Source organism: Parus major, chromosome 5 (assembly GCF_001522545.3).
Source record: "Parus major isolate Abel chromosome 5, Parus_major1.1, whole genome shotgun sequence".
NCBI lineage: Eukaryota > Metazoa > Chordata > Aves > Passeriformes > Paridae > Parus > Parus major.
This window is the reverse complement of record NC_031774.1, coordinates 32676111-32700449: the sequence shown is the minus strand read 5'-3', so window position 1 is coordinate 32700449 and position 24339 is coordinate 32676111. Positions and strand designations below refer to the sequence as shown.

General features: G+C 34.7%; 1 protein-coding gene across 8 annotated transcripts in view; it reads right to left on the bottom strand.

Moving 5' to 3' along the window:
* The window catches only part of DPH6 (diphthamine biosynthesis 6), a 197706-nt gene that overhangs the window by 28126 nt on the left and 145241 nt on the right, over positions 1-24339 (bottom strand). For all 8 annotated transcript variants that reach the window (XR_004497795.1, XR_004497796.1, XR_004497797.1 and 5 more), the window contains one exon: positions 15190-15595. Coding sequence is in view for 5 of the 8 variants with exons in the window: in XM_033514979.1 (XP_033370870.1) it covers positions 15190-15595 (406 nt within the window). In the remaining 3 variants the exon portion in view is untranslated. The remainder of the gene's footprint in view (positions 1-15189; positions 15596-24339) is intronic.

The window sequence follows — 24339 nt, the reverse complement described above, 5'->3', positions numbered from 1 at the left end:
TTCAAATTAGTCAATTTACATGGTACATGCACACACACATAAGGAATTTATAATGCTATACATGTTACTGTTGTTGTTTGCCCGTTCTTTTAAAGCTTTTTCCCTGTTGATACCAGTATAATCTAATAAAGGATAATGGTATTTCCTACAGCTCCAAAATACTTTCTTAAGTGTTCAATTTTCTTTTTTTTATTCTGAAAGGCTTTCTGAAAAGTATGCAATAGTAATTCATGGCTCTTTTGTGTCCTAGAGAAATCATTTGGGTTTACATTACAAACAGCATTAATTTCGAGTGTTTTGCAGTACCTAAAGCTAAGTATTTGTAATCATACCATCTTGCTGTTCTTAATTGATAACATGTGGTTTAGTGTAGGAACTGTACAAGTAATAATAGTGTTTCTCAGTTGATTTTATACACAATAAAAAGCTAAGTTATCACTGCTATTGGTCAAATTTGTGTACCATGAAGTCAATGTACAGAGGCTACTTCATGTTTTCAAACTAAAAGTTGATGCATCAACAAGAACCCAGGAGAAAGTATTGCATTTCTTTCCTCCCCCCTATTTTGCTAAATTTTAAAATGTCTGTTATGATAGCAAGGAATCAACATGAAAGAAGGGTATTCTGTGCAGGACAAAGCCCTGAATAAATATACACCAAGCCCAGGGTAGGACAGCTTTTATAAATGGAAAGACAGAACACCATCCTTAAAACATGAATAAATGAAAGATCATTTGAATTCATGAAATGTTCTTGGTGCTTAAACATAATATAGTTAGGAGGCCACAAGTTGTTTATGGAATCTCTTGATCTTGCACAAACATGTACTGAAGTCATGGACAAACTGCTCAAGGTCAGTGACAGAGGGGACAACAACCTAAGCCTACTCAGTCAATGACAGTGAGCATTGCATATGGCACTGAGGCATTCTCTTTAACTGAAAAAACCCCTCATTATTACAAATTAAAAATGAAGTAACTGTGTTGTATAATGAGATGTGACACTGTTTTTGTAATGTCTCAACAGATCAAACCCAAATTTTTGACTTTGTCAAAAATTGCCTTTGAAGCTCTGGTCCATCACACTCACTGACTTGAATAATGCTTCAGAAGAAAGTTCCAGTTTGCTTAGGAATCCTGATACCAATACAAAGTGGAGATTCTCTTCTGAATCAAAGCTGTGCTGCTCTGACCACTGACTATCTCTACCCTAAATGGAGGCCAGCTGTCTCCATGAAGATTCCAATGGCACTAAACAGCACTCAGCACTTCTCAGGGGACACATCACTACTTCACAGTATCAGGAACCTCAAAAGAATTTTTCTGTTTTCCAGTCTCTCTATTAATTTTTTTAATACAAAACCTTTTATATACAAAACCTTTTAATACAAAATTTTTTCAAATATTGACAACAACCAACAGGGTGGATGTGTTGCATCGTCCATGCCCTGTGTGGACTATGTGTGGTCTATCAAGTTTCTTTTGTTTCATTGCCACTGTTTTCCTTCTGCAGTGGGGACAAAGAAACATATTAGTGGCTCCTGATTTAATAAGTAACACCCAGTAGAATCCAAGCTGTGAATTTCTGTACATATGTTTTTACTTACTACTTCTGGCTACCAACTGTATTTTCAGCAAAGAATAATACATTTTTAAAACAGAAGCTTTGGCTTTATAATCCTGCTTGCTTTACTCTGGTTTGTGTCAGTCACATCTCCTTTTTATGGATCAAGAAACTATAGAGTGCTGCCTCTTGATTTTTTGGCTCACTGTGCCTGCCTTCAAGTTTTACTCTTGTATTTCATGACTCAAGGCGGAGACATGATTTATGTGCTTCATAATAAGGGATGAATGGAAGTTAAAAGGAAGGACAAAACCAGGAGACCAAAATGGAAGAGCATAAAAGATCAAGCAAGCAAGTGGAGTACTTCAAGATGAAGCCTCACATTTTCTATCATCCCTATTGAAAATGAAGCATTAAACTGTGCCTTTGAACTGGGTCAGCTGTGCTTGAGTTTTTTCCCAGTGATGTCAGTGACATAATTTCTGTTCATTTCAATAGGTTTGGATTTCATGCCACCTAAAACCCAAAAGAACATTAGCTAATGACATTTGACTTGATTTTAATAGCTCAGATTCTGAAAACAAGCTTGAGCTTGTTTAACCTGTCTTGAAAAATTACATATCAGAGCAGGGACCATCCTTTGGATGAACTAGAAACTGCAGTCTCTCACTCAAATTATTCTGGTATAAATGGGCCAAGGTCTTGCCTCTAACTCCATGGCTTCTTCTGGCTGCTGTGTGATGCTTTTCCATCAGCTCTTGGACAGGTTTCCTTTGTGTGCCAGAATAAGAAACCAATCTTCCATGTTTGAGCAATCATATGTAAGTCTTAGTGTCTTGCAAAAAGTGTACTGTTTGTTTTTTCTCCTAAATGATAATGTGGGAGGCACGACTGGATATTTTTGAAATGTGGTTCACAATGATTAAAATAATCAATTGAAGCCAGCTCAGAGCTAAAAATATACCATCTCTTGGAGCAGATCTATTATAGTATGACATGAATGCACCTTGGAACTTATAAAGTTTTATTATTATAATTGACTGTGAATGAGTATGCTTTAAGCAACGAGAACTCCTGAAAAGCTTTTCAGCCTCTCTGCAGTATATCCACAAACAGTGAAATGCAAAACCCATGAAAAAAAGCAAAAGAATACTTTAAGCCTGATGCCGAAGTGCTCCTTTCAATCCATACTTGCCAAAGACATTTTCTGAGATGTATTCTATGCTAAACTTATTACAGAATAAGCATTAATTTCTGTGGCAAAGAAGTATTATGCAGCATAGTTCCTATCAAAATGAAATTTTAACATGCTTTACAAGTTTGCCAAACTCCTGGATAAAGTATTCTGAAACAAGCCAAAATGACAAGCAATGCTTTTAATGAAAGCACTGTTAAACAAGCTGAGGTTTCTGTTTCCATATTTTTAAAGGATCAAAAGTTTAGGTGCTTTGCATGCTATCACAGATAAAAACAATCACAAGAAGAGAAAATAATATGAAAACAAAAATTTAAAAAGCCTCATCTAAAGATAGAAATCCTTATTATTTCTGTTGCTATTATAGTTTGGGTGACCCAAATACTTGATTAACTCACAGCAGGTAAGTTATGTTACATGATATAATACAAAAGAATTCAAAGCACATTCTATGTAGTTAATACACAGAAAAAAAAAAAAAAAGGAGTAATCAGCTAAATTCAAATTAAAATATATTTATCTTCATGTATATAACTGTAGAAAATGCCTTAGACTGGCTTCTATTTGTCCTTTTCATAAAAGCTTGGAAATGACAACATCTCTGGACTATTTTAAAATGATGAAGTTATGGCCACTAGAAGAGCAATCTCAAAACAGATTTGATCTCACTCTCCTTTCTGGAGCAAGACATGCACTTCAATAAACTATTCTTCTTCAGAGCCCTACTGAACTGTTCTCACTATTGCACTGTCTCTAAAGGGAAGCTCATTTTGAGAGGTGCTGAGCATCTGCAACTTAGGCCAGGAACTTCATGAAAATAAATCCCTATAATTCTGCTATCCTGTGTGAAGTTACAAAGTCAATTCTTCTGTGTCACAAACAAGAACTTGTTTGTACATCTCAAACAAATTTACATCCATAGCATCAGTAAATGGATGTGATATAACTATGATATATTTAAGAATAAAACAGGTGAGATACTCTTATTTTTCTTACACCTAATTTCACCCAATTATCTGGAATCCTAACTCTTACATTCCTGGCAGAGTGATTAAAACAAGCCAGGACTCTGTAAATGTCAGAAACAACAGCTTCAAAATACTTTTTTTTTTTTTCTTCCAGCAATATTACTATTAGGTGAAGAGAATAAACTTTGATTTTCAAAATTTCTAAAGTCTTTGTGTCCTAATAAGCAAATGTTTTGACCAAAGTTTTGAAGTTCTCAGTTTAAAATTTATCTTTAAATTAATAAAGTTTAAAGATAAATAGTTTAAAAATTTTATCTTGCAGATTATTTTAAAATTATTTTAGAAAACCTACTAAACTCCAGTCAAATTAGTATCTAGCCCTCATATCAAATGATACAACCAATATGCTTAAATGAGTAAACCAAAGTTTCTTCCTGTAGAAGATACGACATTACTGCTGATGTAAATATTGAAGTTCATAACAGGATTCCTCATACTCAGTTATCTCAATCATTATCAAATTAATTAGGCTCTGGAAGCACACCGGCTTTAGACTCTCGTAAGAAATACTCTAGCTATATAACAGCCCAATAACAATTCTAATTCTGAACTTGTGCAAGTTCAGTTAAAGAGATGGAAAAAAGAAAGCACAAACGTGCAGACCATAGAGAAATGAGTCAAAAAGAACCCCCACCAAAACTGGAGTCCAGACATTTCTAAAGAAACATTTCTCTTTCAAAGATATGCTCTGATAGGAAAAACCTGCTTGCTGGTTTTAGTAATTATTATTTAACTAGGTAGTGGGAGCAATCATTTGTAAGAGTGTGGAGTATTAATGACAGACAGAAAGAAACAAGTTTTTTTCTTTCTGAATCTGCAAGTAAATGCCACCATTTTTGGCCAATTCATTGTAATTTAACAATAATATATAGTCATAGAATAATTTTGAGAATCAAAGACTAACTTTGGGGTGTAAGGTTCTCTGAAAACGATATAGCCCAATATCCCTGATGATCAGAGCAAGAGTAACTTCAGACATTTGACCAATTTTCTAAGGATATTGTTCTGCCAGGTTTTCAGGATCTCCAAAACTGGAGATCCTGAAAACCTGAAATCTCTGGAACTGTCACAGCCTGTGGGTTTCACTCTTGTGGAGAAAAATTCAGTGCTTATGTCCAACTGGAGTATCTCCTGCTGCAACTTGTAATTGTTGCTCCTTATACTGGTGTAGTTTGTCTGTGAAAAAGTCCTCTCCTCTCCAATGCCTATTAAGGTAAGGGAAGACTGAAATTTGCTTCCTCCATAGGTGGAACCTTCTTCCCTAGGTGGAACTAAGCCAGTTCCTTCAGTCCCTTTTCCTCTGTTCTATGTGCCAATCACATGACCTTTTACTTCAGTGGCTCTCCTTTGGACTTTCTCCAGCTTGGTGATCTCCTTCTGTGATTATCCTACCTTAGTATTTCAGGTATGCCAGCTGATAGCTCTCTGTCTGCTGGCTACACTCTTGCCCTTCAGAAGTAATGTAGAAAGAGAAGAAATGTACTAGTTTGCCACAATGGAAAAAATTACCTCTTCCCGATGTTGATACTTCAAACTTTACAGTGCAGGTAGAAGAGACATGATTAAAGGGACTGTATTATAAATGTGCTTTCAGTGTCAATGAATTAGAGCTACTAATTGGATTTTAACCCAGCTGATATGATGCATTACTTGTAAAGGCTGAGCAAAGTCCAAAGCAAGTTTAAAAAAACGCAGATTTTTCATTCCTTGTTTTAAAAAGGATTGAAATTACTCACTAATACATAATAACTTTATGCCATTTTAAACCTAAATTTATCAGAAATTTAAGAAATAATAGGCTATTGGGAGCACAACTACATCTATTATGCAAAGTTTAATTGCATGAGATGTGACAATGGCAAAATACTTTCTTTTGATGGTTAGTTACAGCTGTGTTCTTGGATTGTAAGTTACAGTGCAGATGGCAAAAGCAAGACAACAACCTCTCTGCTTTTACAAGGTTAAATGGAACCATGATACCAGAGAAGTCAAATGAAACCCCAAGCCCAGTTTGTGGGCAGTAAAGTAATTGAACAAAATTACATTATTTTTATGGATTCTAAGCATAGTTTTTATATATTTGCTTCTGCCTCAGAGTATAACTTTGAGAGGATTTTCAAAAACAAACTGTCCTTTACAAATGCATGCTGAAAATATCTTAAACATAAATCTGATTTGAGGCACTTTTAAAATTTAGACAGTAATTATGAAGTGGAATCCTTCAGACCATTTTCCCGTCACAACTTTTTTCAGAATTTAAAAGACTGCAATATAATAATAATAATAATAATAATAATAATAATAATAATAATAATAACAATAGTAGTAGTAGTAGTAGTAAAAATCAAGATCCACATTTTAACAGCCTTGAAAAAAAACCCAACCAACCAAACCAAGAAAAAAATATGAGCAAGAAAACATATGTATCTTTTAGTTTCCATAAAAAAATCCAAGAATAGGTGTGTATTGAGTAATAACAATGAAAGCAGTAAGCTGACTACTGAGGACGCTAAGTTTGGCTGCACAGTCCAATTTTGAGTATGCACCAGAGGCAGTACACACAGGAGACTTTTTTGCTCTAACCATCCCTGTGGACTACAAACAGGCCTTGCTTCCTTTCTCTTCCTTCTGTGTTCAGGCCTCCACTCTGTGTTGAAAAGAAACATGTCAGACTATGGAGAAGGGCCAAGGGCAGGGGAAACAACTGGACAATGGAGTACAAAGGCATCTCATAATTTTTCATTCTGATCAATAAATAATCCTTGTGTCCATGCTGGCTTTGGACTTCAAGGAAGTAGCTTCTTTGGCTTCCATTACCCAAATGGACAAACACCAATACCCAGGCTACTAAATCAAGCTCTGCCTGCAGCACCATCTTCTCGTACTGTTATGTTTCTGCCTGCATTTGAGGTTTTACTCAGAATATTATTTCAATTTCTTTTTTAGCTTCACAACTTTGAAAACAATTATTCCATGTCATTAGATAACAAAAAAATCATGTCTGTCTCCAAACAAATGGCCAAACTTTTTGAATAACCTCAGAGACTGCTCAGATGCATTGTTGACAGACTCCTGACAGATGCAGTTGATACCAGATATACTGAACAGATATATCTGGAGAAAGAAGATATCACATGCTACTGCTTGCAGAACATAGGATTTCAACAGGACTGACACTGGGACACTTTACAAAAGAACTTTAGGCACTACCCATTTAACTGCTATACTTATTAGAACTCTTAAAAGTTAGATTTTCAGCAGTCACTTATCTCAAGGAAAAGTTCCAACGAAGAAAGCCCAGCTTGTCTTACGACAGTCCGGCATCTGACAGAACCTGATAGGCACCATTAGTGGTGTCCACATTTGACAAAAGGCAAGATCTTACAGAAATAAATTAACTTTGAGACACTGGAGAAGGGAGAACTAGAGGAGACACTGTAGAGGAAGTAGAAGACTTTCAAATAAGATTTATGGATGGTTTTGGCTATCAGTTAATACTATTTCTGACACCTCACCTTTCCTTTTCTTTCAAACAAATTACTGCTCTGAGCAGTTGTGATACTTCTCAGTGCAGAGGTTATGTGACAGAATGACTGACAAAGGTCAGCCAGCCAACTGGTTGGAAATGTAACTGTACACAGTTCTTCCTTGCAAAATTCAGTATTTTCTTTCATAGATCTATTTTTTAGGTTTGCTAGATGAAGAGCAAGTATTTTGATCCTAAGGAAGACGAAATACAGAAGACAAGCCAGTCATGCTAAAGGTCTATCTACTGCAGTATTCTGTTTCAATAAATGGTCCTAAATAAATATCTAGAATAAATAATAACAAGGGATTCAGCTATGATATTATGCCCAGTTCATTTTCAGCCTACATTTGTTTTAAGCTTAGTGGACTTCCTAAGCCAGATGTAATTCACTCATCCAAACACCATCATAGTGTTTTGTTCTTCACTTGTAAATAAAAAGTAATACAGATGGATCTACACAAATGATGAAAAGTTCTTTAGAAATCAAAGTTCTTTAAATGTTTATAGATTCAGAATCATAGAATTAGTATGAAAATGTTGGCATGTTGAAACAGTCCAAGAGAAAAACTTCCCATGTAATTGTAAACTGTAATCTGTAATCTGTGATGTGTCCTAAAAAAGCGAGTTTGTTAAAATGGTTTCTGGATAGCTAGACGAGTTATAGATTCCTCACCTAGTAAACCAGGTGATACAAATTTGGCAATGGTGGCATGGCTGATGTCATGCTTTTATAGCTGTTCATTGTCAACAAAGCACTAAACAAAGTTTCTCAAAATTAATTTTGTTGTTGTAGTGAGGTGTTTGTACTTTATGCATTTTATGCAGTTTTATCCAGTTTTACAGACATTTATGCATTATGGACAGACCATGTACACTTAGACGTGTCTAGAAGATACCGTTTTTCTAGAAGGGTATTAATTTGTTCTGATTCCTTGTAGAGCTAATTATCAAATTACCCCTTCTCATTACAGAATAGACTGAGTTCTCATTCCATAAGTTTCTTTACATCTGTTCTCTTAAGATTTTGATTGTATACCATACTGTGTAATAAATTCAACAACTTCCAATCTTTATTGAGTTAACATATGAACTATGTTATAGTGGCAAAGCCACTGCCTTTTTCACTGGTGTCTAGCACCTTCCAAACTGCATTTGTGAGGAAAGCAAATCTGTTTTCTACATGTTAGATAATTTTGGAAATTCTCCTTTATAACCTACAACTTTTCCAACAAAAGGTCTGTTCTCTGACAGACCCATTCTGTCCTACAGGTCAGCTGTAGGAAAAATGCAAATCTTCAACAAGAAAATTAAAGTCTATACAAATAGTTTCTTTAGTGAATGAATTATTTTAGGAAAGATACTGAACTCCAATCAAATGAGTCAGGAGCACTTCAAAGGAATGTGAAAAAAGTAGATGGATAGAGTAACCCATAAATGTATCTTAGATTTTAGTGGCCGAAATTCTGAAAGACACATGAAGTTGTACACTGTATCTTTAAAACAACCTTACCAATATATTGCTAGTGTTCTGCATCAAGGATATAAGGGGTATATTTTAAATCACTCTTGGGTCAAAGAGTTAAAGAATTTATTTCCATTTAAAGCTTTTTTTATGTTTATACGCAGTTTATACAACTGTGCAATTCATGACCTTTAGAAATCACAAGTAGTCTACTCTGAACAAAAGTGAGTTCTGGCTCTGGTCCCTGACCTTGGCACTGAGGGGCTGAATTCTTCTCAATCTAGTATCTGTGCACTCAAAAAATAAATTTCCCAACCTAAAGGACAGAAGGCCTTAAGCAGGATATAATATACTTTAAGCTGCCTCATAGGCATAAATCACTTCCCTATCAAAATTCAGTGAGAGACAACATTACTATTAAAACAATTTCCCCATGTCTTGGATAGCAAACAAAAAAAATCCTTTCCCATAGTTTCACATGAGATATTCTGTTACAAATACAGGTACATTGACTTGCACCATCTACAACACCAGCACAACATTGAAAAAAATAGAAAAAGTTTAAGATTTCAGCATTTTAGCAGCTATTTAATAAATCAGCTCTCTGGACTGGATAGTTTGGGTAGTAATAGCAAGATCACCACCTCTGTGGCTCAAGACCAATTTTAGTTACTTTTATACTTTTAAAATGTAATTTCAAACACATAATTTCAAACATACTCATGAATCACTATTTTCTAATTGCTTCTGTATATTATAAGCTGATTAAGTCCCCAAAGTACTAATATAACTTTTTTTTTCCTTTTTTTTCTTTGCTTGAAAAGTTATACCTGGCAATTATATTTTCTTAAGAGGAAACCCGGGAAATGAAAATTTAAATTTTCCCCTTTCTGGTTCACAATTCTTCTCACTTTTTAAATGGAGAATAAGTTAATAGAATTTAGTAGAAAACCAAGCTTAAGTTTTACAGCCTATTTCAGACAGTATCTTGACATTTAGAAATATTTTTGTTCAGCCAAATTATATATATTAGTCACAACAAATACTTCACTTTAGTTAGTGCCTGCAAAGCTTGAGCTAGTGACTGTAATTTGATTTTAAAAGGATTTGTTTACCTGCTTCATTGTTACTCAATAGAGTTCTTAATGACTGTTTAGTTTCTACTCACGTGAGTAGCTCTCCACAACTGCTAAGTAAATATCAATTACTCATGAGAACGCCTAGACCTACATACAAATGAGTGAAGGTTGAGATTCCAGTTGTTCCCATGGGGAATTTTTTCCCATTGTATAATGGCATATCCGTCAAAAAAGTTAAGCTGAAATAAATTTCCAGTGCAAATTGAAAATACATTGGTAACCAAAAATATTAAACTTCAATGAACACAGACACTCATTATTGTAAAAATGCATCTTGGTATCTTCAATTGTTCTTCTTCCTCCTCTCTCAGATTTATAACACATAATGCATTCTCTCTGTACTGGAAACTGTGTTTTGGAAAACATCTGGAAAATGTGTTGATAATGCTATGTTTTATCAAATAGAATACTTTAAATCTTACCAGATGGAAAATCTTTAGGTTCAAAGCTGCATGCTGTACATGTGTCAGGATGTTACTCCGTCATTGCAAGACCTCTAAATGAATGCCTAACCACCAGGGCTTCTCTTGCAACAGAAGAAAAAGTCCCATTACAAGTAAGATTTTGTACAGTTGAGTTGAATTATACTTAGCCCATATTAGATTTTTTTTAAAAAACATATATAGTGTCATTGAAACTTGAAAAACCTATAAGTATTAAGTGCTTTTTAGACCTGCACATTTACAGAGCAGAGCCACTTTAAAAACTAATTATATATTCATTTTAATGTTCCTACGAGAAAGTCTAGTCCTGTTTTCCTTTGCCTTTTTATATTCTCAGTCCATTTTTAATTTTGTATTAAAAAGGAATTGTGTAATATGGTGTCTGGTGAATGCAGGACCTTTTCTATCCCCAAACAAATATTCAAAAATATTTTGCATACATCTTGTGAACAAGGCTTGTTAAATCATAATGTGATGACTTATAAACATTCATCATTCCTATACGGAAGTGTTATCTAGTCAACTGTATGGTATAGCAAATCATCCTGACACGTTTATATTAATGCATATTTGAATGAGAATAAGAAAGAAATAGTCAAATTTATGTTAAAGACTTCTAAAGGCTTAACAGCATCTTACTAAGTATATATGTCAGCTTAATCTAATCCTCCTACTTCTAATACGTTCTGTGGTCTCAGCACGGCGCCCATAATGCTCTCGCATGTTATGAGGGATTGCCTCTGAGAAGTTCACCATCAGTACTACACTTTGTTCAATAAAACTTCACATCTGGTCTTAGGATGACAGAAAGCTATCTGTCTCCAATTTGCATTACAAACCTTTAGCTTCTTTTGACATCCGTATCACCGGCTGTAATAATTTCCAATAACCTGTTACAATATGCCGAGTAGATATATTCCTGGTTCTCATCTTACCGTGTCAGGTAACAAGACACTTCCAATATTTATTTGGACAATTTTAAAGAAATGACAACTTCTTTATACCAAAACCCCCTGTATTATCTAATCAGAGGCTCATTTGAGAAGGCCTGTGGCAGTATTTTCTCCTTTCGCTTCAACGATTTTAAGTTCTAATGCTACCTTTATTCCTTTTCTGTGCTTTTGCTAGAGGAGACAATACATTTCAATTCAAGAGTTATGCAAGAGCACTAATCTTATGACATGATGGAAGACCTTCTGAAATCCACTAACCTGGAACAATCATCTCCTTAACCATCTTTCTTGATTTCCGAGTATCGTAATTTCTATCCTTTTCTAGTACAGATACATGTGTTTCACGTTAAAAATATTTGAAGACAAATGTCTATTATTCCCCGCTACATTATTAATATTATTTTTCTTCAGCAGAAAATGTATCTTTTGGCAGATGAAGACCCAAAAGGACGGATCTACTTGTGGGATTAACACAAGTCAGAGATCAAATGTGCCACTAATGGATCCTCATACACATGGTTAGCAATCTCTACTACCTGAGCTGAATTAATAAATGGCAATTGAAAAATTGGTCTCTCAATATAATTTGCTTTCTGGCAGCTACATCCAGGAAACCAAATTTTTTAAAAGTCTGCATTATTATATTAGGCCTGCAGATTTACAAATGAAGATCAGTACTTTTCTGCTTTATCCTCTGTCCCAGTGAAGTGGTATTCTGTGTTTGAAAGGCAGTAGCATAGTAAATTCTGTTACCCACCTACACCTACTCTGCAACAGAAAGTAACTTTTGGAGGTAGAAGAAATCACCACTGAGACATCTAAATACACAAAATATCTTAGGACAAGTCTGCAGAGAAAGGTATGAGCAAGTTTTGGCCACGCTCAGAGCCGACAAGACACTGCTACTGTGGAAACCAGTACTGTTCCCTCTTGGGATTTGCACCATTCAGATACATGCATTCTAGAACAGGACTGGCTCAAGAGGAAAACAGGAATAAACTGGGAGGAGCTATTGAAGGAACAGGAATAAACTGAAGAAGCTGGATGGGAAAATGAATGGAGCAATTGTTATCAGAATTTAACAATCTCTAACACCTTGATATGGTCTTATAGAAAGGTTAAAGTATCTTGGGATTCAAAAGAAAGACCTGATACCATCTCTGGCATATTAAAACTGGGAAACACACTAAAGGACACATACAGTGTCAGTAGTCCAGCCTGTCAAAATTAAAGACTGCCAATAATAACAGAGAAGGTAAAACACAGACTATGTCATCTTGCTTATGGACACTGTCAACGAGATACTGGAATTAATGGAAACAAATTGGACACCTCATACAACACTTTTTTAACTGAGAGTTAATATACATGTGTGAGTATATTTTAAATCTTGAGAAGCAAAATTATACTACTAGTGCAAAAGACAGTCAAGACATCGCTCACTAATATGCTGCATCATTTTGGAAGCTGATGATGCTTCACTGGAGACTGCATGTCTTACAAAGCTCCAAGAACATATATTACCAGTACATTTTAATGTGTCCTGTGTCTAAACAATATATTAATAATTAGACTTCTGATTTCGAACCAGAAAGTGTGTGCATGTGTATATATTATATACATTAGATATACTATGTATATAATGTATCTATATAAACAGTCTTTTATCAGATAGAAGATCAGCAGACACACTTCAACAACAGCCATTTTATTTTGAGAAATTATTTTTGAATATATATTACACTTATTCTTCCATTGCATGAACTTTCTAGAAATATTTCCTAAGAAGAAACATTTTATTTTAAAATTCTTCATCAGTGAATTAGTGCTCCTTGTAAATTTAATGTATTCTATATAGTCTACAGATTTGCAAGCATGTATTTCTTACCAGTGGGGATAATGATAAAATTGGTATAATGACAGGAATTATTATGACAGTGTAGAGATCTGAACACAACAAGAATGAATATATGACAATCACACAAATCTTTCTATGTCTATGCTATTGATAATGAATGGAACTGAATCCAATTTTTATGCATGCAATTAATACATTATACTGAGAAATATATTTTATAAAGCAAATGAAATTTGTTTGGAAGTAATTATTCTATGGCCTGAGAAATATCAGAGAGAAAGGAGGCGAAACAGTAATGTTAATCCCATGCCAGAAACATGTTTTATCAGGTTTCTTTTTAGCTCTTAAACAAGATGTAGTAAAAACAACAACATTCTGTCAGACTATATGTTCATTCCTTGCTTCCTGGATTAAATATGCTTATTCTATGCCACATTTTTATAGCTTTCAATTCCTGTACTTTAAATCTATTAAACAATGTCAAGTTGAATTTTCTTCAAAAACTGCTGCAGGTTAAGAAAAAAAATAGGACAGTAGAATATTTGAGGGCTAACATTTATGTCAGCTAATTAATATGGATCAGTTGTGGTCTGCAAGGATTTTTAAAGTGCATGCATGTTTGAGATAAATATAGACTAAGGATCTGATTTTGTTTCTTCTTGATAATAAAGTTCTTACTGATTTCAATACAAGTACGGTCTACCAGTTTTGTAGGTCTGACAGATAAAATAAGCTTTTGTGCTCTTGGATAATGTCCCAGATAGAGCATAGCCCAAAATGCAGATCTACAACATAAGAAATAAATTGCAGTTGTAATATTACATTTATTGCTCTGTGTTCTCTTTACTTGAGATTCTGGAAAAATAAACACTGGGGGAAAACCCAACAAATTTGTTTGGATAGCAAGTTCTATTTAAGTAAGTTAGAAATCAGCCTATGTTCAAAACTGGACAATCTCTATTCCAGAGGATACCATGCCTTATTTTAAAACATTAATATTTCTTATTTATTTTCAGAAGAGCTCCTGCTAGAAGACAGGTATTGATGATTTGAACATGATTCTAGACTGTGACAAACAAAGGCTACCAAATACACAACTGTTCAAACACATTTAAGTAGAAGATTCATTCTCCCTACACTGAATTTTAAGGTGGCTGTATTTCTCTTGCATGGAATCATAGGATAATTCAGATTAGAGCAAGATCACACAATGCAACCTCCTACTCAAAATCAGATGTAAGATTAGGACAAAAGTAATTAGAAAAATAATGAATGCATCTTAATTAGAACTGTAGAATTATTTGGGTTGTAAAAGGTTTCCAATGTCATTGAGTCCAGCTGTAAATCTAACACTGCCAGGTCTACCATTAAACCATGTCCCTAAGCATCAAGTCTACTACACATCCTTCAAATACCTCCAGGGGTGGTGACTCTACCACCTCCCTAGGCAGCCTGTTCCAATGCTTGATAATCCTTTTGGTGAAGAAATTATTCCTAATATTCAAACTCAGCCTCCCTGGGTGAAATTTGAGGCTCTTTCCTCTTGTTCTCTTGTTACTTGGGAGAAGAGTTCAGCCCCTACCTGGTTACAACCTCCTTTCAGGCAGCTGTGGAGACCAGTAGGGTCTCCTCTAAGCCTCATTTTCCCCAGGCTAAAAAACTCCAGTTCCCTCAGCCTGCTCTCATATAACTTACTGTCGACCCTTCACCAGTTCTGTTGTCCTTCTCTGGACGTGCTCCAGCATTTCAATGTGTTTTTTGCAGTGAGGGTCTCAAAACTGAACACAGGACTCGGGGTGTGGCCTCACCAGTGCTGACTACACGAGGACAGTCACTGCCCTGGTCCTGTTGATCACACTATTGCTGATACAGGCCAGGATGCCACTGGCCTTTTTGGCCACCTATCCTTGAAACACTCCTCTAAAATCTCTTTTTTTCCAATGAAATCTGATGTAGAAGTAAGCAAGAAGTATCTTATACTTAGTATTACACCTAGTTCCTGTCAATAGTAAGTCTTACCTTTTTGCAGTGTTTCAGCATCAAAGACATGCTCCTTGAAGAAAACTCTAAAGGACAAAGGACTGGCACTGCAGTCTTCTGAAAGTCTGTCAACAGCTTGTTTAAACATAGCAACTAAGTCATGAAGAGGTCCATCTAAATCAAGGTGAGAAGTGGATGATGAAATCAAGCTCAGGCGTACTGAGATGGATGCACAAGATGCAGAACTAGACTCCACAGATTCACACTCAATTTGGAAGGCCTCTGACAACATCTTCATTGCAAAATGTTTTCTTTGGAGTGGATCATCAACTACTGCAACAACATGCCATTCAATGGCAGCATCTCTGGGTAGGTGAGATATTACAACCACAGCAAGCAACCCACCTACTGCAGTTTCATCACGATACATCTCTGAATCTTCATCCTAAAAGATAAACAAAATAATGTCCATATTATAGAGTTGCAGAAATTAATGTTGCTTATATTCAGTTAAAATATTATAAAAGTATATGTAGTACAGTTATTTAATGGAAACTGCTTTTCCCTTCAACTTCCCTTATTAAAAAGTCATCTTGAGCAATTATGAATTTATCTGACAGTATCTCCTAATTTTTGCAATCTCAGACCACTACTATGCCTGTACCATTAAAAAAAAAGCTGATCATAATATATTTTGCAATCATTCTGCAGTCAAAAGAAGTCTTTTTGCATATGGTGATTTTTGTTTGTACCAAAGGTTTTTGAAGAATAAAAAAATTATAGGAACTACCAAAACTACAGAAATGAGTCAGTAAATACATAAGTTTTATTTTACAAGTTGGAGTACTAAAAATTCAGTTTAGATACATCAAAAATATAGTTTGGATAATTATAAACAGAAGAATTAGCCTGAGCACCCTCTTAGAAGTTAGAATGTATTTTTAAAATAGCAGAGTTCATTGTGAATGTATATTTAAATGGTTTTCACAGCTACCAGCATGTCTAATTAGCTAAATTGGTCAGCTACATCTGAGTAACTGAGTTCCTTTTCTTTTGATGGCTTTAAATAGCTTTCAAATATCTGAGCCGTTGAAATGTTTTTTTTGACCAGTGGATTACTTTTTTCCTCACTTTTTCCTCAATTTTTATGAAGAGACAGTATATTAGGAATTTTTAGTATTAGTGACTTACATCATCTTCTGTACACAGATAATAACTTTTTTTTATATACCAGTTTGCTTACATTCCAGTATATACTGTTAATATTGTCCATTGCCTGACCTCTGAAAAGAAAAATATTAACGAGGCAAGCCTGTCATTTTGCCTGAAGTCGATAAGGCCGTGTAACTCGCAGAACCTTCAATTCACAAGCTCAATTTTCAACCACTTTCTCTCAACTTTGAGAGGAAGAAATAATGACATGTTCCAGGCACTTTATTTCAAAATTCACTCACAAAGTTATTGACAAGAATTTTCCACAGAATATCTTTGATGCTTGACCCTTGTGAGCTGTTTACATGAAAAATGCACTTACTTCTGTATTAATGATAGTGGAGTGTAATTCTATCCCAAACATGTAGCAATTGCTTCAGCATTTCTGGTTTTGATGTGGTAACAGAAATAGGGACAATTTGTCTCAAATTGCAATCACTTCAGTCATAATAAAATCTCACGGAGTACTGTTTGCTTTCTGTAGTTTCATTAGGCTGGCCAGGCCAGTTATTAAGGTAGCTACGCATAAATGTTATATTAGCACTTAACAGGAGCACAGTATTCTCCTCTAGGAGACGAATTCTAACCTTGTCAATATAATTCTGCTTGGAGTGCTGTAAAGCAGTTTGAAAAGATGAAATACTGGAGCTTTGCACTGAGAAAAAAAAAAAAAAAAAGTCATGCTCATTCAGGCTTAAAGGCCATTTTGCTGGCCCAAGGTGCTGAGGTACTGGTTAAGAAAAAACAGTCTAAAGAAGCTCTCTCAGGTCACATCAAGCACTAAGACAAACTTTTCTAGTTCCCTGTACTTGTCTCAGGTTGTTAAATCAATTACTCACTATTTCTGCTTGCCTTCAGCTGCCATTTAGAATATGAAGAACTACATGAAAATTAAGGCCAGGAGAAAGTACATTTCCAAATTTAACAATTGAGAATCATTCTGTGTGAAAGACTACTCATGGTGCACCTGTATGGAACCATAACACTCATAACCTTTAACTTTAGAGTTTGCACAAAGCACAAATGATAGAGCTACTGGGGACTAATAATCTTTCATCAGTGGCTACAGAATTTTATAGAAATAGTTCTAACAGTGACCTCTTCTGACTCATTTTCAAGAAATCACTGACATTTGTGTTAAACCTGAGCTACCTTTCAGACATTTACAATTTTCTTAAAGAACTGAATATCTTTACGATAGGATGAATATATAAGGTCTGCTAAGAAATCATACAATGCTAAAACAGTATAAGTATTAAGAGTGAAAACAAAGAATAATTATTTGATTGGCTAAATTGTTTTTACAATTCATTCTGCACTCTCATCAGTGAAATTCATCACTCTGGTAGACAGCTAATAAAAACATTATTTTAGAGTTCTTGCCCAAGGATACTGTTGCAGACTGTCCTATAAAGGAGCACAGGTTTTGGTCTACTCTTTCTTATACAGCTTCAGAGTACTGATCAGAAAAAAATGAGGTAGAAGAGCATATAGCTTGAGCTATAATTTTTGAAAAAGAGCTATCAAATAATTCTTGGGAAGATATAAAATTCTTGTTGAGAGACAACAAATCTGTTGGAGCAAACACTGTTGAAAGCAATGATTCCTTGAAAGTATGCATTGCCTTAATTTTACAAATCTTCACAAATTTCATTAATCTGTGGGTGTAGATGTCATCCTAAGATATTTGCCCTTTAACCCATTTTTTCCTAGCTGTCAAATTTCCAAATGATTTTCATTTCATGGGAAAAGCATGTTGAAGTTTCTAATTTCCACTTGTTAGACTTTCCATTGTATTTAATCCTTTCAAGGAACAAATAATACAAGGTAGTTCTACACTAAGAGATGTTTGAGTATCACAGGGGAAAATAAGGAGATCTAAAGGTTTAATGGCTGACTGCGGAGATTATATGGAGAAAGACACTACTTATGTGCTATACTTTTACGTTATCTGATTTTAAGAGGGCTGGGGAATGACATCAGGTAACAGGGTCAGCATGCAGGAGACACCTGAAAATAAACGGTTCTACAACAATGACTTTTTTCAGGAATGTATGTAAAGTTGGATCATCTCAGAGACCACACTATGACAAAATTACAACTCTGTCATGCTAGGAAGTGGTAGCTCTCAAAACTTTGGACAAAGATTTGATAAAGACAAGTGATTTCTAACTGAATCTCATATTACATTGTCCTCAAAACATGTTTCATAATATCTTCCCTTTGCCAACAGGATCATTTGCTACTTAATTTATAAAAGACGCAAAAGATTGAGATCCAGAAAGTTTGAAAAAGGAAGCCAAAAGGCAGATTTTTCTAAATACATGCATTATATCTATATCATTCCACATATTCATTGTATCTATATCATGCCATATCCAGAGAAGGGCTACAAACATTTTTTAACACATTTCTTTACAAAACCCCCACAATTCATCAAAGGACTTTTCCCACCTTGAAGAAAATACTGATTTTCTCCTGGGGGTACAATGCATGTTTCAATAACTCACAGGAGAAACCAAAGGTATAGAGTACATTTTAGGATGACTGAGAAAGTGACTCTACTTCTATTGTAAATACTGAGAAAACTTCCATACTAAGCTAAGTGACATCTTGGAAGGTCTTCATGGACTGGTTAATAAAGAATCACAGAAGCTGAACAGCAGTTAAGAAAACAAGTAAAGAAAGAAAACAAAGTGGGTAACTTTATGCCACTGTAAAAATTCACAATTCACCAACATCTTGAGCAAGATAAACAACTCTGGGTCTCTCTAGCTGAAAAAGGGCACACTGGACTCGAAATATATTCAGAGGAGGACAAACATGATCAAAAGCTCTGGAGGGTCTGATTGGAAATATTCTTCAGCCTTCTTAATGAGAGGACAGAGGCTTACAAAGTCATACATGACATAAAAAGAGTGGATAGGGATAACAACTGATTTTGCATGCTTGTCTTTCTGTGCAAAGAGCTATGGACCATCAAATGACATTAGTAAGAGCATGGTTTCAAAATGAACAAGGGTAGGTGACACCTACAACTCCTTGATGGAGAATGTTCTGGTTGCAAGAACTTTACAGGGGTTCAAGGGGAGCCTGAACGAGTTCTTAGAACACAGATTCACTTGGCACTATAAAAAGAGACATAATTTCTAGATTATTTTTAATTTATCTACATTACTAATTTATATAAGTATTATGATTTATATAACAAAATCTTTTTGATCAATTTAAATATGAATTAAATACTTTGAGGTTAGGAGAATATAAGAGTAGATTTATGGTTTTACTGTTGACTTCTGCTTAGGGCTACTGTTAGGAGTCAAAATACCGAGCAAGGTGTACACCATTATGGTTAATATTATGTTCTTAAGTAAGCATTTATGCTGATACTAGTGGTGTGTGTTTGGTAAAGAACTGGGATTTGTTGGACTCACAGATTTTTCACTATTAGTCCCTTCCAAAATTCCCATGATTCTAAAGGAATTTTATGTTCATCTGTGATATGCCAGACTGACTTTATAGATGAATTGCAAACAGAGTCAAATCAAGTAGCTGCAGATAACAGCTTTGAGAGCCTAAACTTCTTCACCAGAGGTACTGGCACCAGAATATTGGGCTGGAAGAAGTGGGAGTTCAATGTGGTTACTCCTTCAGAGGAAAAAAAGGTTCCTCTTCTTTTTCCAAAAGGAGAACCACATACAGAACTGTAAAGCTACTTTTAGGGGGACATATGTATCTTCATTTCTGCCTTAACTGATAGAGACAGCATGGACAACTGAAACACAATGGTCCCAGACAGTGCCAAGCAGGAGGTTTGTCTGCTTAGGCACCTGCCACAGGAACTGGGGTTTGGAGCTGCCTTACACTGGAGCCACCCAGACTGACTGCTCTGTGTTAACCCCTCTGAAGAGGTTCTGTGACGGATGCTCAGTCCAAATCTGCAAAAGTGTAAGGATGTTTGCAAGAAATAGAAAGGGTCAAAAGACTTGACTGAATACTTGTTGAAGGCCACAATACCACAGTTATTAAACAACATACAATTTAGTAAAGTAACTAATAATGAGAAATGAGAATGGGAGCTTCCTGTACTTTGGGCCTAAACTGAAGTGAAAAGGCAGCTTGGTAGAAACATTCCTTAGCTAACACTTTCATCAATGTGTTTACTTCAGAAACTGCACTTTCATACCCCAAGAAGCAACGTGAACAACAGAGGTTGTCAATGGGCTTCTAAACTTGTAATTAACCCTACATTAAAGCAAAAGTGTTATCTGAATTCCTTCATGCATAATACTCTCCTGAGCTTTGCACTGATACAAGAAATTATCACATTGGTTCACATCTCCTTGTGTTTTCTGTGCCTCAGTTCTTAGTAAAGATTCACCCAATTTTCACTATGCATATTCAGAGAGCCACAAAATACTCTCACACTAATGAATGCCTGATATATTTGTAATACTGCTACAAACTGACACAGAATCCAATAGAATGAGCAGAGTTAAATGAAAAATACTGGGCTGTAAGGGTTGCAAACTTACACAGAGTTTTGTTTTAAAGGTGTTAATCTTATAAATACAATTTATTTTTTTTGTAATAAAGAAATAATCCTAGGCAGAATTATAAAAATTCCAATGAAAACAAAGGAATAATGAATTAAAGACAAACCTGTCTTCAGTCCATTGTATAAATATTCAACTATTTTGCTTAATTAAACCAAAAAAGGTACTTTGGCCTTTAACATCTATTATATAAATTTGTTTGACTATCCTCCCTTTGTGCTAAGTGAGAAATATCCTTTTTGTTGTGTTAGTAAGGACTATGTCCTATCTATCTCTCAGCTGAATATGGAATCAGGCTATAAGAGACAGAGATGAATGCATAATAGCTATCTCTACAAAGAAGTGACTTGGAGAACAAAAAGAAAGATACTCTGATGTTACTTTTAGAAGCTGAGTTTATGAAAACCTTATATGGTATGCATTATTACACCATTACAGTGGAAAGATTAATGTGCTTTTAAATAATACATTTAAAAATTCTTTTACACTGCATGCATTAAACAGAGTGCATCAAACTCCTGAGATCCAGTTTAAGCTTTGCTAGAGTCTTTTACAACAATAGGTTTATGACTTAAAAAAGTAAAGATTCCACTAGGAAAACTGCATAAGAATAAAAATGTCACTTCCTAAAGAAAGTAGGATAGAAGAAATTCTTTTCAACATCCGAGTTTGTCTAATAAATAGGCCACATGCATTCCTGGTATACCACATCTGAATTCAAATAATGAATACCACAGTGTTTTATAACTATAAAATTGCTAAGAATGTTCCTTTTGGAAAGTTTACAAAAATAAGAGTCAGACACTTAGTATTCCTTTCTGAAATAAAACAAATTATTTGGTGTATGTCAAAAAGACATTAACACAAAACTGGCAGACTAAAAATGAAGTCTTATAAACTAAATATTTGTCAGAGAATAAATACAGTAAATATGAAAAGAAACAAGTTCTTCTGAAATTTTAGTTCTCTCTACTCACTCCTCAACATGCGGGACAAAGCTGGAGGTAGTTCAGTAACCACTGTGTCATGTAGAAATTATTTTGTAAATGTCAACTGCGAAACTGAGCCTGTACTTTGATGCTACCGAACCATGGATAATCTAGAGAAAACCAAGTGGTTTTTATTTTTTGTAGTGGCATCTGATAGCACATTTTTCAGAGTAATTTCTTTTTTGTGCAGTCTTTAGCTATCATTAGAAAACAGAAACATGAAAAAGAGAAATCAGATACAGGGGAAAAAATATGAGTGTAGAAATTTAGAGGTAGTAATATTTCTCAGGGTGCCTTCAATAATTTTTTGTAATTTAAATGGATTTCTAATTAATGTATTCTTTTGATATAATGATTATAATTCCACCTGTTCATATTAGAAAAAATACAAATTAAATTTTCACTTTAATAATTGTGAAAAATATTTTCACGTAGCAATAGTAGTGATGCAAAATTAATAATTAGATATGAAATCGTCAGCAATTAACATGCCAAGCATAACAGGTTAACTTTTCTCAGAGGTGCATTTTTCAGGTGGACTAAATGGCCATATTACAAGTTATTTTAGTAAGAGTATATGAAATTTGAAATCTAAATGATATATTGATGGCTATTATTAGGATTAGACAAAGTGATGGGCTAGAATTTTATTGTAGTCAACCAAATAAGTCAGAAGAAACTACCAGAAAAATTAAGTAACAACACTCTTAGGACAAAATCCCACAATAAATATACAGTAAATTTGATATGTAAGTTGAGACAGCTTCCTGGTGCATAAAGGATATGCTGAAATGTTTGCAGAATCAAAAATTTTATGATGAATAGTGTCTGAATAGTGCCACTGGAAGAATAGGTAAGCATTACATAAAAAAGTGAAGCAAAAATAGAACTCATGAAAATAAAGAGTTCATAAGAAACCAGTTCAATAACTTTACATGATCTATAGCTTATATTGCTCAAACAGAATAATTTAACAACTTGCTATTCTATCTTTTACCATGATTGTCAACAGGGGCCAAGAAGTGGTATAAATTCTCATGATTTCTGTGTGATAGAAAAAGAGTTCTGTTGAAATTTAAGACATAACCTTACAAGCTCTCTTTTGATTATATTTAGTACAGAAGGATATAATTTGATTGTTAATTTTGTTTCTCTTTTATATTGTTGGATCAGAGTGTTTTTCTCCTTTTATTTCAAAAACTGAGAAGCTCTGACAGGATCAAAACAGGAGCGATCAGTATCACATTTCTATGAAGACATAATCAGCTTTGAACAAGTCTCTAGAACAAAAAAACAGCTGAAAGACTGAAGAACATACACAGAGTCTGCAATAACTAGGCTAACACCTCTGTTTTCTGGACTTATCAACCTGGAAGTTTTCTTCCTAAGGAAGCTCAAATAATTGCTTGTTAGAATAAATTGAAAGAAAAATAGAAAATGTAAACTGACCTGCTGAAAGACAGACACATGAAAGACATGCACAGTAATGGAAAAGCATCTACTACTGAAAGACTGAGACTTCCATTTATGCATCATCCCTCCACTAAGTATCACAATCTTGTTCTAACCTATTATCTAAAAGCACAGACTCATCAGCCCCACAGATATCAAGTTTTCAACTACTCAATAAATTTTATACATTTCAATCTCTCTTTAAAATATATTTCAAAATTGTATGTGACAATCATGCCACCAGCAGAGTAAAAGAAAGATTTTAAAATGTATAATCAGTTATGGTAAGCATGTGATAATATCAAATGGAAAATATACAATACCACTTCCCCCACATTTTTAGATGGTTTTAAGTGTTAGTTATAGCACTGATCATTCAGATAAAAGCATGTTCAAAGTACTGCAGTGGATGTCTCTGGACTGAGAAACTGAGAAGCTGAGAACAGGACTGCCAGCAGGGCTGCCAAAGGGGCAAAATACCTGAAATGCAGAATCAGACAATTCTTCTTAATTTTAAAAATGGACATGACTCTGATTTTCCCTCCTAATTACTCCCATTGATGTGTCATGAGACAAATTAAGTTTTACCTTTTGTTTATTAAAACACATTTGGGGAGTGGGGGTTTAAATTAAAATTTTAATTTTATTTTACAGAACTTCATGGTTTCAGCAGAACTCTGATACAAGTATTCTGATACAATATGAACACCTGTATCTTTTTCCCTAATTCAAAGGGGTCAAGAAGGTTTTTTCACTTTTTTAAAGTCCATATAAGCCTTTGGTTGATCACTTTACTCTGCAGAAGTAGTGCTACCATGTGTACTTACCAACCTGACAAACCCTCTTCCTACTGCATGAGAAGCTCAGCCTTTTCATTCTCACCCTGTGGCATAAAGTATCTGGAACTCCTAAGGTCTGATATATTGTAGTGCAAGTATACTCACAGAGTTCAGAATGGGAAATTCTGGGTGAAATGTAAT